At 40.5% G+C, this 14,587-nt stretch overlaps 1 protein-coding gene across 1 annotated transcript; it reads left to right on the top strand.

Moving 5' to 3' along the window:
* The first annotated feature begins 4,649 nt into the window (after positions 1–4,649).
* Positions 4,650–5,633, top strand: LOC138671594 (olfactory receptor class A-like protein 1). The gene has a single exon (XM_069759770.1). The coding sequence runs from the start codon at positions 4,650–4,652 to the stop codon at positions 5,631–5,633; it is 984 nt and encodes a 327-aa protein (XP_069615871.1).
* Positions 5,634–14,587: the final 8,954 nt, after the last annotated feature.

The raw sequence follows: 14,587 nt of genomic DNA on the forward strand, positions 1-14,587 counted from the left end.
CAACACAAATAAAGGCAGATAAATTGATTGGGGAAAGCAAGGGGGTTTGGATGCCACTCAGATGGCCATGTTTACATAAATTAATACAAAACTTTAATATAGTTTCATACATTCTAAACTGCGCAAAAGTCTTAAAAAAGAAATGAAACAGAATGTCACAATTTTAAATAGCCATTATCAATGTACAGTGGGTACGGAAAGCATTCAGATCCCTTTAAAGTTTTCACTCTTTGTTTCATTGCAGTCATTTGGTAAATTAAAAAAAGTTCATTTTTTACTCATTAATGCTCACTCTCCACCCCATCTTGACTGAAAGAAATGGAAATGTAGACATTTTTGAAAATTTATTGAAAAAGAAAAACTGGAATATCACATGGTCATATAGTTATATGAATAAGTTTGGGCACCCCTATTAATCTTAAGATTAATGTTTTATAAAAATTGTTTTTTTTTGCAACAGCTATCTCAGTTTCATATATCTTATAACTGTTGGAGACAGTAATGTTTCTGCCTTGAAATGAGGTTTATTGTACTAACAGAAAATGTGCACTCTGCATTCAAACAAAATTTTACAGGTGGATAAGTATGGGCACCCTTATCATTTTCTTGTTTTAAATACTCCTACCTACTTTTTACTGACTTACTAAAGCACTTTTTTTGGTTTTCTAACCTCATTGAGCTTTGAACTTCATAGCCAGGTGAGCCAAGAAAAACACTTGCTACCCACAGTAAAATTTGGTGGAGGTTCCATTATGCTTTGGGGCTGTGTGGCCAATGCCGGCACCGGGAATCTTGTTAAAGTTGAGGGACGCATGGATTCCTCTCAGTATCAGCAGATGCTTGACAATAATGTTCATGAATCAGTGAGAAGGATCTTTCAGCATGCAGAGGAACAATTACACTGTTCTGGAATGGCCATCCCAGTCCCCAGACCTGAATATCATTGAACATCTGTGGGATCATTTGAAGAGGGCTGTCCATGCTCGGCAACCATCAAACTTAACTGAACTGGAATTGTTTTGTAAAGAGGAATGGTCAAAAATACCTTCATCCAGGATCCAGGGACTCATTAAAAGCTACCGGAAGTGACTAGAGGCTGTTATTTTTGCAAAAGGAGGATCTACTAAATATTAATGTCACTTTTCTGGTGGGGTGCCCATACTTATGCACCTGTCAAATTTTGTTTGAATGCAGATTGCACATTTTCTGTTAGTACAATAAACCTCATTTCAAGGCAGAAACATTACTGTGTCCAACAGTCATTAGATATATGAAACTGAAATAGCTGTTGCAAAAAAAAAAATTTTTATAAAACATTAAGCTTAAGATTACTAGGGGTGCCTAAACTTTTTCATATAACTGTAAGAATTCAGACCCTTTGCTCAAATACTCATATTAAGTCATACACTGCCCATTTACTTGTGATCCTAAATTAGATGGTTCTACTTCTTCATTGAAGTCCAGCTTTGTTTAATTAAACTAATAGGACTCGATTTGGAAAGGCATACACCTGTCTATATAAGACCTCACAGCTCACGGTGCATGTCAGACCAAATGAGAATCATGAAGTCAAAGGAACTGGCCAAGGAGCTCAGAGACAGAATTGTGGCAAGGCACAGATATGGCCAAGGTTAAAAAGAATTTCTGCAGTACTCAAGGTTACTGGAAGCACATTGGCCTCCATAATCCTTAAATGGAAGAAGTTTTGGACCACCAGAAGTCTTCCTAGTCCTGGCCATCCAGCCAAACTGAGCATTTGAGGGAGGTGAGCCTTGGTGAAAGCTCCAGAGATGCAGAAGGGAGATGGGATAAAGATCCACAAAGTCAACTATCATTGCAGCCCTCCACCAGTCTGGCCTTTCTGGCAGAGTGGCCCGATGGAAGCCTCTCCTCAGTGCAAGACATGTGAAAGCCTGCATAGAGTTTGCTAAAAACACATGAAGGACTCCCAGACTATGAGACATAAAATTCTCTGGTCTGATGAGGCGAAGAGAGACCTTTGTGGTGATAAATGTAAGCTGTATGTGTGGAGAAAACCAGGCTCTGCTCATCATCTACCCAATGCAATCCCAACAGTGAAACATGGTGGTGGCAGCATCATGCTATGGGGGTGTTTTTCAGCTGCAGGGGCAGGATGACTGGTTGTCATTGAAGGAAACATGAATGCGGCCAGGTACAGAGATATTCTGGATGAAAACCTCTTCCAGAGTGCTCTGGACCTCAGACTTCACCAAAAGTTCACATTTCAACAAGACAATGACCCTAAGCACACAGCTAAAATAACAAAGAAGTGGCTTCAGAACAACTCTGTGACTATTTTGATCCAGACAGAACCCTGATATAAACCCAATTGAGCATCTCTGGAGAGACCTGAAAATGGCTGTCCACCAACGTTCACCATTCAACCTGATGAAACTGGAGAGGATCTGCAAGGAAGAATGGCAGAGGATCCCCAAATCCAAGTGTGAAAAACTTGTTGCATCATTCCCAAGAAGACTCATGGCTGTACTAGCTTAAAATGGTGCTTCTGCTCAATACTGAGCAAAGGGTCTGAATACTTATGAACATGTGATATTGCAGTTTTTCTTTAAGAAATTTGAAAAAAAATACATTTCTGTTTTTTTAGTCAATATGGGGTGCAGAGTGCACATTAATGAGAAAAAAATACACTTTTTTGAATTTACCAAATGGCTGCAATGAAATAAAGAGTAAAACATTTAAAGGAGTCTAAATACTTTCCATACCCACTGTACAGTGAATGGTCTCTAATTTTAGAATGATGGACTTTACAAGACTTCTCTCATGTTGTATCTATACTTTTGTTTGGCTGAATGCAGTATGAAAGTTATAACAAGTCAGTGCAAAACCATCGGGAGGTTGATGTCACTCCTGCGCTGCTGCTCATGAATACACATTGGTTACCAACGGATAAAAATTTATTCATAAAACAGGTCTCGCAGGACATTTTCATCAGGATAAAGAAACCTTGAGTTTTCTGTCCAGATGAAAAGGTCCTGCGTGATCTTGAAACGTGTTGACCATGTAAACTTGTTTTATGAATGCCTTTTTACCCGTTGGTAACCATTGTGGATTCATTAGCAGCAGCGCAGGAGTGATATCTTCCTCCCGATCGTTTTTACTCTGTTTGTTCCTTCCAGTGACCGATGTCCTTGCAGCAGCTGATATCTATTTCATGCCAGCTACATGCTGCTCTGTAGAAACTATATCACGTCTGTGGATCCCTTTCCTTGCCACCTTTCTGTTACCAGTTAAGGCCCTATTGAGCTTTCTTTCTTTCCCAGTTTCATTGTTTGCATAACAAGTCAGTGGTTTAGGTAGATTAAAATTGACAGTCTTATCTTTTTCCATGCACAACAAAAGTTAGGTATTTCAAATATGTTATTGGCTTCTCAAAGAGTTTTAAATCTAGTGATTGTTATTTATTCCGAGGTTTTTCAACAGGAGCTTCATAAATTGTAGAACTAGTGTGTTCAGCAACTTTTGCAAATTAATGGAAAGGGCAGTTCTCAAAATCGAAGTGACATCCAGTGGTAGGATTTGCATTTGTCAGAAATGTACGGTGTCTATGTATCATAAAGCCCACTTGAGACCATCCCATTAAAGGGATTGTGATCTCTAGAACTGTATATAGATTTCCATACATATATACTGTACAATTGTAGAGCATTTCAAATGCCGCCATTCTTCCATATGATTGTTGTAGGGCAACTAAGACATTTCAAACTGTTCAGATCAGTTATTGATTAAAACTTGTTCCTACTGCAAGATAACAGAAACAACATTTCTGAACAAGGTTTCTTAGCTATAATATGAAGGTAAAGGGAGCCTAATCAGATATTTAAGAGAGTATACAGAAGATATTCAAGATGTAGCTCATATGTTCTACAACTTGAAATATTTCCAAACTATTTCTACATAGTACAGGGTGGGCCATGTATATGGATGCATCTAAATTAAATGGGAATGGTTGGTGATATCAATTTCCTGTTTGTGGCACATTGGTATATGGGAGAGGAAACGTTTCAAGAAGGGTGGTGACCATGGTGGCCATTTTGAAGTCGGCCATTTTGGATCCAACGAGCACACCATTGTTTATCATGTGAAATTCTCAATATGTTTGATTTGCCACATGACCCTCATCCCATTGGAAAAAATGAAGTTGGATGCCCAATGGCCTACTTCAAAATGGCCACCATGGTCAACACCCATCTTGAAAAGTTTTTCCCCTCCCATATACTAATGTGCAACAAACAGGAAGTTGATATCACAAACCATTCCCATTTTATTTAGGTGTATCCAAATACATGGCCCATCCTGTAGATGCTATAGCCGCATGATGGCTGATTAAATCAGCCATTATCAGACAGGAAAGGTGTGAACTAGTATCAAATGGATGAACTCCAAACATGATGTAACTGCATGTCATATGTATGTCCTAAAGAGGTTAATTACTGGTCTACTTTCTTTATCAGATTCCAGTAAGTTTATATAAGCTGATTTGTGATTGTTTAATATTTGATTGTTCATCCTGAGTGTTTTTATATTTTTTATACTTTACTATAAATCCAGTAAACAAAAAAGTAAAAAAAAAAATATACCTGTTTTATTGTAGGTTACTAATAGTCATTATGGAACTCCGAGTTTTTATTAAAGCATTTGGATTTCTGCTTTTGCTCATTATTGGAATCCCAGGAAACGTGTTTATCTGTTTACAATTAACATACGTGAGAATCACAGAGAAAAAACTCCTTCCCACCAACATGATAATGGCAATTTTGTGTTTCTTCAATTTCTTTGTTCTCTTTTCACGTATAATACCGCAGTCCCTCAGTGCTTTAGGTGTTGAGAATTTGCTCAATGACACTGAGTGTAAGCTGGTCATATACACATACAGAGTAAGTCGAGCAATGTCCATATGCATCACCTGTCTGCTTAGCTGCCACCAATGTATTCTCATTGCACCAATGAAACAAATTTGGATTTATCTAAAACAAAAGGTAACTCAAAGATCTGTGAAAATTATTCTGTTTTTTTGGATCATTAATCTTTGTACATATCCTTTCTTTGTCCTAAATGCCTATGCTAGAAAAAATAGAACAACCTCGGTGTATACTCTCCATCTGGTCTACTGCGAAGCAGACTTCCTAAATTATAGATCATATATGATAAATGGAATGTTTTATGCAGTTCGCGATTTCATTTTTGTCATCATCATGATTATTTCAAGCAGTTACATGGTGTGCATCTTGTTTTACCATGGAAGAAATATGAGAAGAATGATGCCCATGGACAAGTCCGAAAGGCGCATGGTGCATTACAAAGCCTCAATAGCGATCATCTCATTGGTTTCTTTGTATGTGGCACTATTTGGACTTGACAATTCATTGTGGATATATACATTAACTTTGTCAAATGTGAGTCCAGACATGAATGATACTCGGATATTCTTAGCTTCATCATATGCCGCTTTAAGTCCAATACTAATAATAGCCACCAACCCTAAGCTTCAGCTTAATTGGCTATGTTCACATAAACAGAAACCATATCCAATTTCTTTAGAAGATCATGGACATGTAAACTCCATTACGGAATGGAAAAGTAGCAGTGGATAACATTTTTATAATTGATTTCCAGGGTTAAAAAAATCCAAATACATAACTGAACATCTGGATAAATTTTTTATCATTTACTGCATAAAAAAGTATTACAGCCAAAGTAAAAATGTTGAGTTTGGGCAAAAAGACTTCATGTGTCATCAGAAAAAAATTTGTGAAATCATCACTATTTCTAAAAATGTACATTTACGCTAAAATAATAAAATGTAAAAAAACAAGACATTCCCAGAAGGGACTCTTACATACTATTTACGTTCTTTAATGTAGTCTTTTGGTAAATGCCATGTTTATACTGAGCCAAATTACCCCTAATCAGGTTGAAATATAGAAAATAATGTTCCTTGAAATGAAAGTACTGTACTTATGCAAATATTACATTGTTTCATAAATAGTATTTCCCAGCTATAATATGATTAAGCCATGCTTTATTTTACTCATTTTATGAATAATATACTGCAAATGAAATATAATAAAATACAAATATATCTTTACACATATTTGTATTACATAAAGCATATTAGAAGGACGCATCAAAGGAGAAGATTTATATGGCTGTAAATTACATAAATTTGTAAAGATGTAGATTTAAGATAAACATTTCTGATTTGAAATTTAAATTATAAATGAGTTTTGATTGTAATATAACTGTATGAGTGATTATGATTTATATAAAAGACTTCAAGTAGCCAGGCCACACTTGACCTTGGCATATACCTGGTACAGGGCAGTACATAGAAATCATGGGTTTCCCATAGCAAAAGTCTGCATTGAGCTACCCCCTCCGAACCCCACCAAAAAATTCAGTGAAGTAGGCTGGGACAGGACACATTGTTATAGTCACAGAAGGGCATACTTCCCAACTGTTGAAGACAGGAAGAGAGACATGTATTCCTTACTGTTCTCACCCACTAGGACATACCTTTCATGAATACCTTACAGTATAATGCTCCTCTATTTAATACTGTGCTCCAAAAACTACCCCCCACACACATACAACATGATATCCTCACAGTCAATAACCTTACCTAACTTGGCTTCACAGTACCTACTACATGCTCCACTGGAGTAAAACGCTACCTTGCTCACCACAAGCTCCTGACAGAGGAGAGAATGTGACACGTGTTCCTCAGATGCCTGCTCCTACAGTTTCCATTTATGCTAAGGAAGAGCCACTAATCTTGTTCTCTGTGCACACTGTCAGATCACCGATCTGTGATGTCCCCCGCTGGGACAAAGTCAAAAAGTAAAAAAAAAATTTTCCAAATGTGTAAAAAAAAAATATTCCTAAATAATCAAAAAAAAATATTATTCCCATAAATACATTTCTTTATCTAAATAAATAAAAAAAAAACAATAAAAGTACATATATTTAGTATCGCCACGTCCGTAACGGCCCGACCTATAAAACTGGCCCACTAGTTAACCCCTTCAGTAAACACCGTAAGAAAAAAAAAAACGAGGCAAAAAACAACGCTTTATTATCATACCACTGAGCAAAAGGTGGAATAACACGCGATCAAAAAGACAGATATAAATAACCATGGTACCGCTGAAAGCGTCATCTTGTCCCGCAAAAAACGAGCTGCCAAACAGCATCATCAGCAAAAAAATAAAAAAGTTATAGTCCTGAGAATAAAGCGATGCAAAAATAATTATTTTTTCTATAAAATAGTTTTTATCGTATAAAAGCGCCAAAACATAAAAAAATGATATAAATGAGGTGTCGCTGTAATCGTACTGACCCGAAGAATAAAACTGCTTTATCAATTTTACCAAACGCGGAACGGTATAAACGCCTCCCCAAAAAGAAATTCATGAATAGCTAGTTTTTGGTCATTCTGCCTCACAAAAATCGGAATAAAAAGCGATCAAAAAATGTCACGTGCCCAAAAATGTTACCAATAAAAACGTCAACTCGTCCCGCAAAAAACAAGACCTCACATGACTCTGTGGACCAAAATATGGAAAAATTATAGCTCTCAAAATGTGGTAATGCAAAAAATATTTTTTGCAATAAAAAGCGTCTTTCAGTGTGTGACGGCTGCCAATCATAAAAATCTGCTAAAAAACCCGCTATAAAAGTAAATCAAACCCCCCTTCATCACCCCCTTAGTTAGGGAAAAATTAAAAAAAATGTATTTATTTCCATTTTCCCATTAGGGCTAGGGTTAGGGCTAGGGTTAGGGCTAGGGTTAGGGTTAGGGCTAGGGTTAGGGTTAGGGCTAGGGCTAGGGTTAGGGCTAGGGCTACAGTTTTGGTTGGGGCTAAAGTTACAGTTAGGGTTTAGATTACATTTACAGTTGGGAATAGGGTTGGGATTAGGGTTAGGGGTGTGTCAGGGTTAGAGGTGTGGTTAGGGTTACCGTTGGAATTAGGGTTAGGGGTGTGTTTGGATCAGGGATTCGGTTATAATTTGGGGGTTTCCACTGTTTAGGCACATCAGAGGCTCTCCAAATGCGACATGGCGTCCGATCTCAATTCCAGCCAATTCTGCGTTGAAAAAGTAAAACAGTGCTTCTTCCCTTCCGAGCTCTCCCGTGTGCCCAAACAGGGGTTTACCCCAACATATGGGGTGTCAGCGTACTCAGGACAAATAGGACAACAACTGTTTGGGTCCAATTTCTCCTGTTACCCTTGGCAAAATACAAAACTGGGGGCTAAAAAATAATTTTTGTGGAAAAAAAAAGATTTTTTATTTTTACGGCTATGCGTTATAAACTGTAGTGAAACACTTGGGGGTTCAAAGTTCTCACAACACATCTAGATAAGTTCCCTGGGGGGTCTAGTTTCCAATATGGGGTCAATTGTGGGGGGTTTCTACTGTTTAGGTACATTAGGGGTTCTGCAAACGCAATGTGATGCCTGCAGACCATTCCATCTAAGTTTGCATTCCAAATGGCACTCCTTCCCTTCCGAGCCCTCCCATGCGCCCAAACAGTGGTTTCTCCCCACATATGGGGTATCAGCGCACTCAGGACAAATTGGACAACAAATTTTGGGGTCCAATTTCTCCTGTTACCCTCGGGAAAATACAAAACTGGGGGCTAAAAAATAATTTTTGTGGGAAAAAATTTTTGTTTTATTTTTACGGCTCTCCATTATAAACTTCTGTGAAGCCCTTGGTGGGTCAAAGCGCTCACCACACATCTAGATAAGTTCCTTAGAGGGTCTACTTTCCAAAATGGTGTCACTTGTGAGGGGTTTCTACTATTTAGGTACATTAGGGGCTCTGCAAACGCAACATGGCGTCTCATCTCAATTCCTGTCAATTTTGCATTGAAAAGTCAAACGGCGCTCCTTCCTTTCCGAGCTCTCCCATCCGCCCAAGCAGTGGTTTACCCCCACATATGGGGTATCAGCGTACTCAGGACAAATTGTACAACAACTTTTGGGGTCCAATTTCTTCTCTTACCCTTGGGAAAATAAAAAATTGGCGGCGAAAATATAATTATTGTGAAAAAATATGATTTTTTATTTTTACGGTTCTGCATTATAAACTTCTGTGAAGCACTTGGTGGGTCAAAGTGCTCACCACACCTCTAGATAAGTTCCTTAGGGGGTCTACTTTCCAAAATGGTGTCACTTGTGGGGGTTTTCAATGTTTAGGCACATCAGGGGCTTTCCAAACGAAACATGGCGTCCCATCTCAATTCCAGTCAATTTTGCATTGAAAAGTCATATGGCGCTCCTTCGCTTCCGAGCTGTGCCATGCGGCCAAACAGTGGTTTACCCCCACATGTGGGATATTGGCGTACTCAGGACAAATTGTACAACAATGTATGTGGTCCATTTTCTCCTGTTACCCTTGGTAAAATAAAACAAATTGGAGCTGAATTACATTTTTTGTGAAAAAAAGTTAAATGTTCATTTTTATTTAAACATTCAAAAAATTCCTGTGAAGCACCAGAAGGGTTAATAAACTTCTTGAATGTGGTTTTGAGCACCTTGAGGGGTGTAGTTTTTAGAATGGTGTCACACTTGGGTATTTTCTATCATAAAGACCCCTCAAAATGACTTCAAATGAGATGTGGTCCCTAAAAAAAAATGGTGTTGTAGAAATGAGAAATTGCTGGTCAAATTTTCACCCTTATAGCTCCCTAACAAAAAAAAAATTTGGTTCCAAAATTGTGCTGATGTAAAGTAGACATGTGGGAAATGTTACTTATTAAGTATTTTGTGTGACATATCTCTGTGATTTAATTGCATAAAAATTAAAAGTTGGAAAATTGCAAAATATTCATAATTTTCGCCAAATTTCCGTTTTTATCACAAATAAACGCATGTACTATCAAAGAATTTTTACCATTGTCATGAAGTACAATATGTCACGAGAAAACAATGTCAGATTCACTGGGATCCGTTGAAGCGTTCCAGAGTTATAACCTCATAAAGGGACAGTGGTAAGAATTGTAAAAATTGGCCCGGTCATCAACGTGCAAACCACCCTTGGGGGTAAAGGGGTTAAAGCCGGAGCAGCAGGAAAAAGTTTTGGCTTTCCTTGCTGACTCAGCCTCTAGCTCTTTCGCCTCTGTTTCAGAAAGTTCCAAATATAAAAGCAGCGAGTCGTCAGTGGATGCTCCCGGTCAGGAACAAGATGTTTCCATTGTGTCCTTCACCCAAACCAAAAGTGAAGAATGCGTCAGGCGACACTACAGGTTACTCCATGGAGCTCTTTACACATACCGTGCCTGGGTTGGAATGGGAAATTGTTAACTGCCCTTTACAAGATGAATCTGACATGGAGTGCACTGATGCACAGCCACAGCTAGATTATAATGCTGTTTCATTGATTCAGATCACTACATTGCCCTCGCAGTGTACTGAGCCAGAATGTGACCCTGATGAGACTATGGTGCCCCATCCCAAACGCTATAGCACCTTACACGGTGACACAGAGGAAGGTGCACATGACATTGAAGAGGAGGTGATAGATGACCCAGTTGTTGATTCCCAGTTGGGAATTTTTAACCCAGATCCGAACGATCAGTCAAAAGTTATCTGTAAGAAATGCTCAAAGACCTTTAGCAGAGGGAAGAATCTTCGAAATGTAAATACAACGTGCATGCTTAGACATTTAACCAGCATGCACTTGCAAGCCTGGACTAACTACCAAACGTCCCGTACAATTGGTGCACCTGCTCATAATGAAGGTAGTCAGCAACGCTACATTGCTTCCCTCACTGTAAGCCCACCAGTTAGGACACCACCAGTAGGAAATGTGGAGGTATCGACGCAAGGCCAAAGCAGTTAGGGAATCACAAGGTTATTGGTAGGAAACACTGTATGTAGGCCAACATCGAGAATACCATCACCAACTCTCTCTCAATCTGCCATGTCCACCACCACCACTGCTAGTTCCGCCATATGCACCTCGACTGTCCAGCTCTCCCCACAAGAGACTCTCGTTAGGAAAAGAAAGTACTCATCCTCTCATCCGCGTACACAGGGTTTGATCGCCCACATTGCTAGACTAATCTCATTAGAGAGTATGTCCTACCGGTTGGTTGAAAGCAAAGCTTTCAAAGCCCAGATGGCCTACGCAGTACCATGCTATGACCTACCCAGTCAACACTTCTTTGCGAGAAAAGTCATCCCAGCCCTCCACCAGCATGTCAAAGACTGCATTGTCCATGCACTGAGGCAATCAGTCAGTAGAAAGGTGCACCTCATAACAGATGCATGGACCAGTAGGCATGGCCAGGGACGTTACGTGTCCATCATGGCACACTGGGTTAATGTGGTGGATGCAGGGTCCACAGGGGACAGCCATAGTGGGACAATTCTGCCTAGCCCACGTTCTAGGAAACAGTTGACTGTAGGTGTTCGCCACCCCTCCTCCTCTTTCTCCTCCTCCTCCAGAAGCAAAAGCTCATCCACAGAGCGCTGTCGCACAACCACTTCATCCGCAGCTGCCAGTGTTGCACACGAGGTGTTCCATTATAGAACAGCTAGTGGTAAGCGTCAGCAGGCTGTGTTACAAATGAAGTGTTTGGGCGACAACAGACACACAGCGGAAGTACTGGCTGAGTACTTGCAGCAAGAAACTCAGTCATGGCTGGGCAGTGTACATCTTGAGGCAGGCAAGGTAGTCAGTAATAATGGAAGGAATTTTATGGCTGCCATAGCCCTTTCAGAACTTAAACACATACCTTGCCTGGCTCACACCTTGAACCTGGTGATGCAGTGCTTCCTCAAAAATTATCCAGAGTTACCAACCCTGCTCCTGAAGGTGCAAAGACTTTGCTCGCACATCAAGGAGCAGGCATCTGCGGCCGAGGAGGAAGGAAGCCTTGATGACAGTCAGCCATTGTCTGCTCAGGGAACTCTCCTGGGCGAGATGGCGGACAAAGAGGAGGAGGAGGATGATGGGGATGAATATTTATGGGAGGAGGATGCTTCACAGGGGTCAATAGAAACTGGTGGCATTGCAAGGTCAGGTACAGGGTTTTTGCGGGACACAAGTGATGTTGATTTGCAAGAAAGTGCTCCTTAACCCAGCACAAGCAGTGAATTGACAGCTGGAACATTGGCCCGCATGGCTGAGTATGCCTTGCGTATCCTAAAAAGGGACCATCGCATTATCAAAATGATGACCGATGACGATTACAGGTTGGCCTGCCTCCTGGATCCACGATATAAAGGAAAATTTTAAAATATCATGCCAAATAAGAACCTTGAGCAAATATTAGCTACCAAACAAGCAACTCTTGTAAACCATTTGGTTCAGGCATTCCCAGCACACAGCGGCGGTGATGGTTCTCACACGAGCCGTAGGGGGCAACATGGCAGCTGTGTTAGATGTGCACAAATCCGAAGTGGCGTTGGACAGAGGGGTTTTATGACCAGGTTGTGGAGTGATTTCGCAATGACCGCTGACACGACAGGTACTGCTGCATTGATTGAAAGTGACAGGAGACAGCATTTGTCCAGTATGGTTACAAACTACTTTTCCTCCCTTATCGATGTTCTCCCTCACAGGGCATTCCGCTTTGATTACTGGGCATCTAAAAAAAACACCTGGCCTGAATTGGCAGAATATGCATTACAGGAGCTCGCTTGCCTTGCTGCTAGTGTGCTATCAGAAAGAGTCTTCAGTGCTGCTGGTTCACTACTGACCAAAAAAAGGACATGTCTGGCCAGCAGCCTATCAATCACAGAAACACGGAAAAAATGGCACACGTAACCCGCCACGCACGGCAACAGTGGTGGTCAGCCACGTACCAATATCAATGCAAAATATTGGTACGTGGCTGACCACCACTGTTGCCATGTGCGCCGGGTTACGTGCGCCATTCTTTCTGTGTTTCTGTGATTGATAGGCTGCTGTACACACATACAGCAGCCCTGCCCTGCCCTAGGCTTTGTTTAATTATTCACCTGTGTCTCAGCCTAGACAGAAAAAGAAAGTCGAGCGGGCACCACCTAAATACTTCTCACCATATATGCCCGGTGCTACCGATGCGCTTATAGATACAATACTATAGAAGAAGAAGAAAAAAGAAGCGCAAAGAGGTGCACACTGAGCCAGAATAATCAATATAAACAAATCTTTATTGAGACCAAACTTCAGTGCTAAACATTAAAAACATACATTAAAAACAGCATAAAACATATGCCTACACACATTAATTTCAATGTCCTCTGTATGGGGACATGATAGAAACCAGACCCCCTAGGACAAATAATCCTGTGATGTAACTCCGTGAGTTGAAGATAGAAAAAAGTCTAGATAATGCAGATAAGTATCCAATGGTAAAATCCTGGCGTAATTTGATAATGTCTAAGATAGATATCTGACTGTTGTCATATATAGTAATACAATGATACCAAAAGACTTGGATAACAGGCTAATAGCATGCAGATATCCATTTTGTATGTATGCTAAGTCCTAGACAATAAACCCTTCATGTGTTGTGGGTACAGCAGTACATATAAACAATATCATGATACATTTAAATGAAAACAGAATATCGCCAGAACTAAAACCACAGGCACCACCCACTGCATGTAAAGATAAACATGATATATACTCACTAGGAGACAGGGTCTGGACGCTCCCTAAGCGTATCGCCACTCCTGGTGGCTTCGTCAGGGGAAGTAATGATACTCAAATCGTGTCCAGCATATATAGCGTAAGTGCACTTACTCATTGGTCAGCTATTGCCGACACCTGTGTTCGGCAGTCGCTGGCCAATGTAACCAGTCAAAAGTCCTGAGTGGGGATATGTAAAACCTGTCCTTATTCATTGAAGGTCTAATTGTATCACGGTTCCCCTCCCCTCTCCGCTGTGCAAAATAGATTCCGATAGGTGCAATGAAGCCTGTGGGAAGTCCCCTTAGTTACAGAGCGTCTTGGAGACCTGGCGTCAGTCCAATAGGTAACGTCCGTTTGTCGCGCCTGCGCAAAGCGATCGAAATACAGGGCATCTTGGTTGCAAAGCGTCCTGGAAACCAGACGCTGGCCTGCTAATACAGGTCGGTTGTTGCGCCTGCGTGACGCGCTGTTGCTGGAACCTGACGCCAGCCCTATGATCAGCATTTGCTGAATGCGCTTGCGCGGTGCCTGCGGAGAAGTCATCTCTATTATAATGCGTCTTAGAACTCCATCGCTAATTAGGTAATATAGATCTCCTGTTGCGCCTGCGCAGTGCTGTCAAGATCCGGGAAAGCCCAATCTATTGCAAAGCCTTACGGGCATCAGTTACCAGCTATATAATATACTACTTATGCATCTATGCGATGCAGTCCTCCTAGTTGCCAAGCGTCTAAGAATCCGGACGTTGGTCCACTATTGTGAGTACATTATACACCTGCGCCATATTATCCCAAGAAAAAAATCACCCCTCTATGTACAGTAAAAAATGTCTATTTCCCTCAACTGTACTAGAAAGTCTAATTCATATCTAGCCAACCCTCTGTATCTATGCTGACTTGTAGCTATATGCATTGGG

Source organism: Ranitomeya imitator, chromosome 3, assembly GCF_032444005.1.
Source record: "Ranitomeya imitator isolate aRanImi1 chromosome 3, aRanImi1.pri, whole genome shotgun sequence".
Taxonomy (NCBI): Eukaryota; Metazoa; Chordata; class Amphibia; order Anura; family Dendrobatidae; genus Ranitomeya; species Ranitomeya imitator.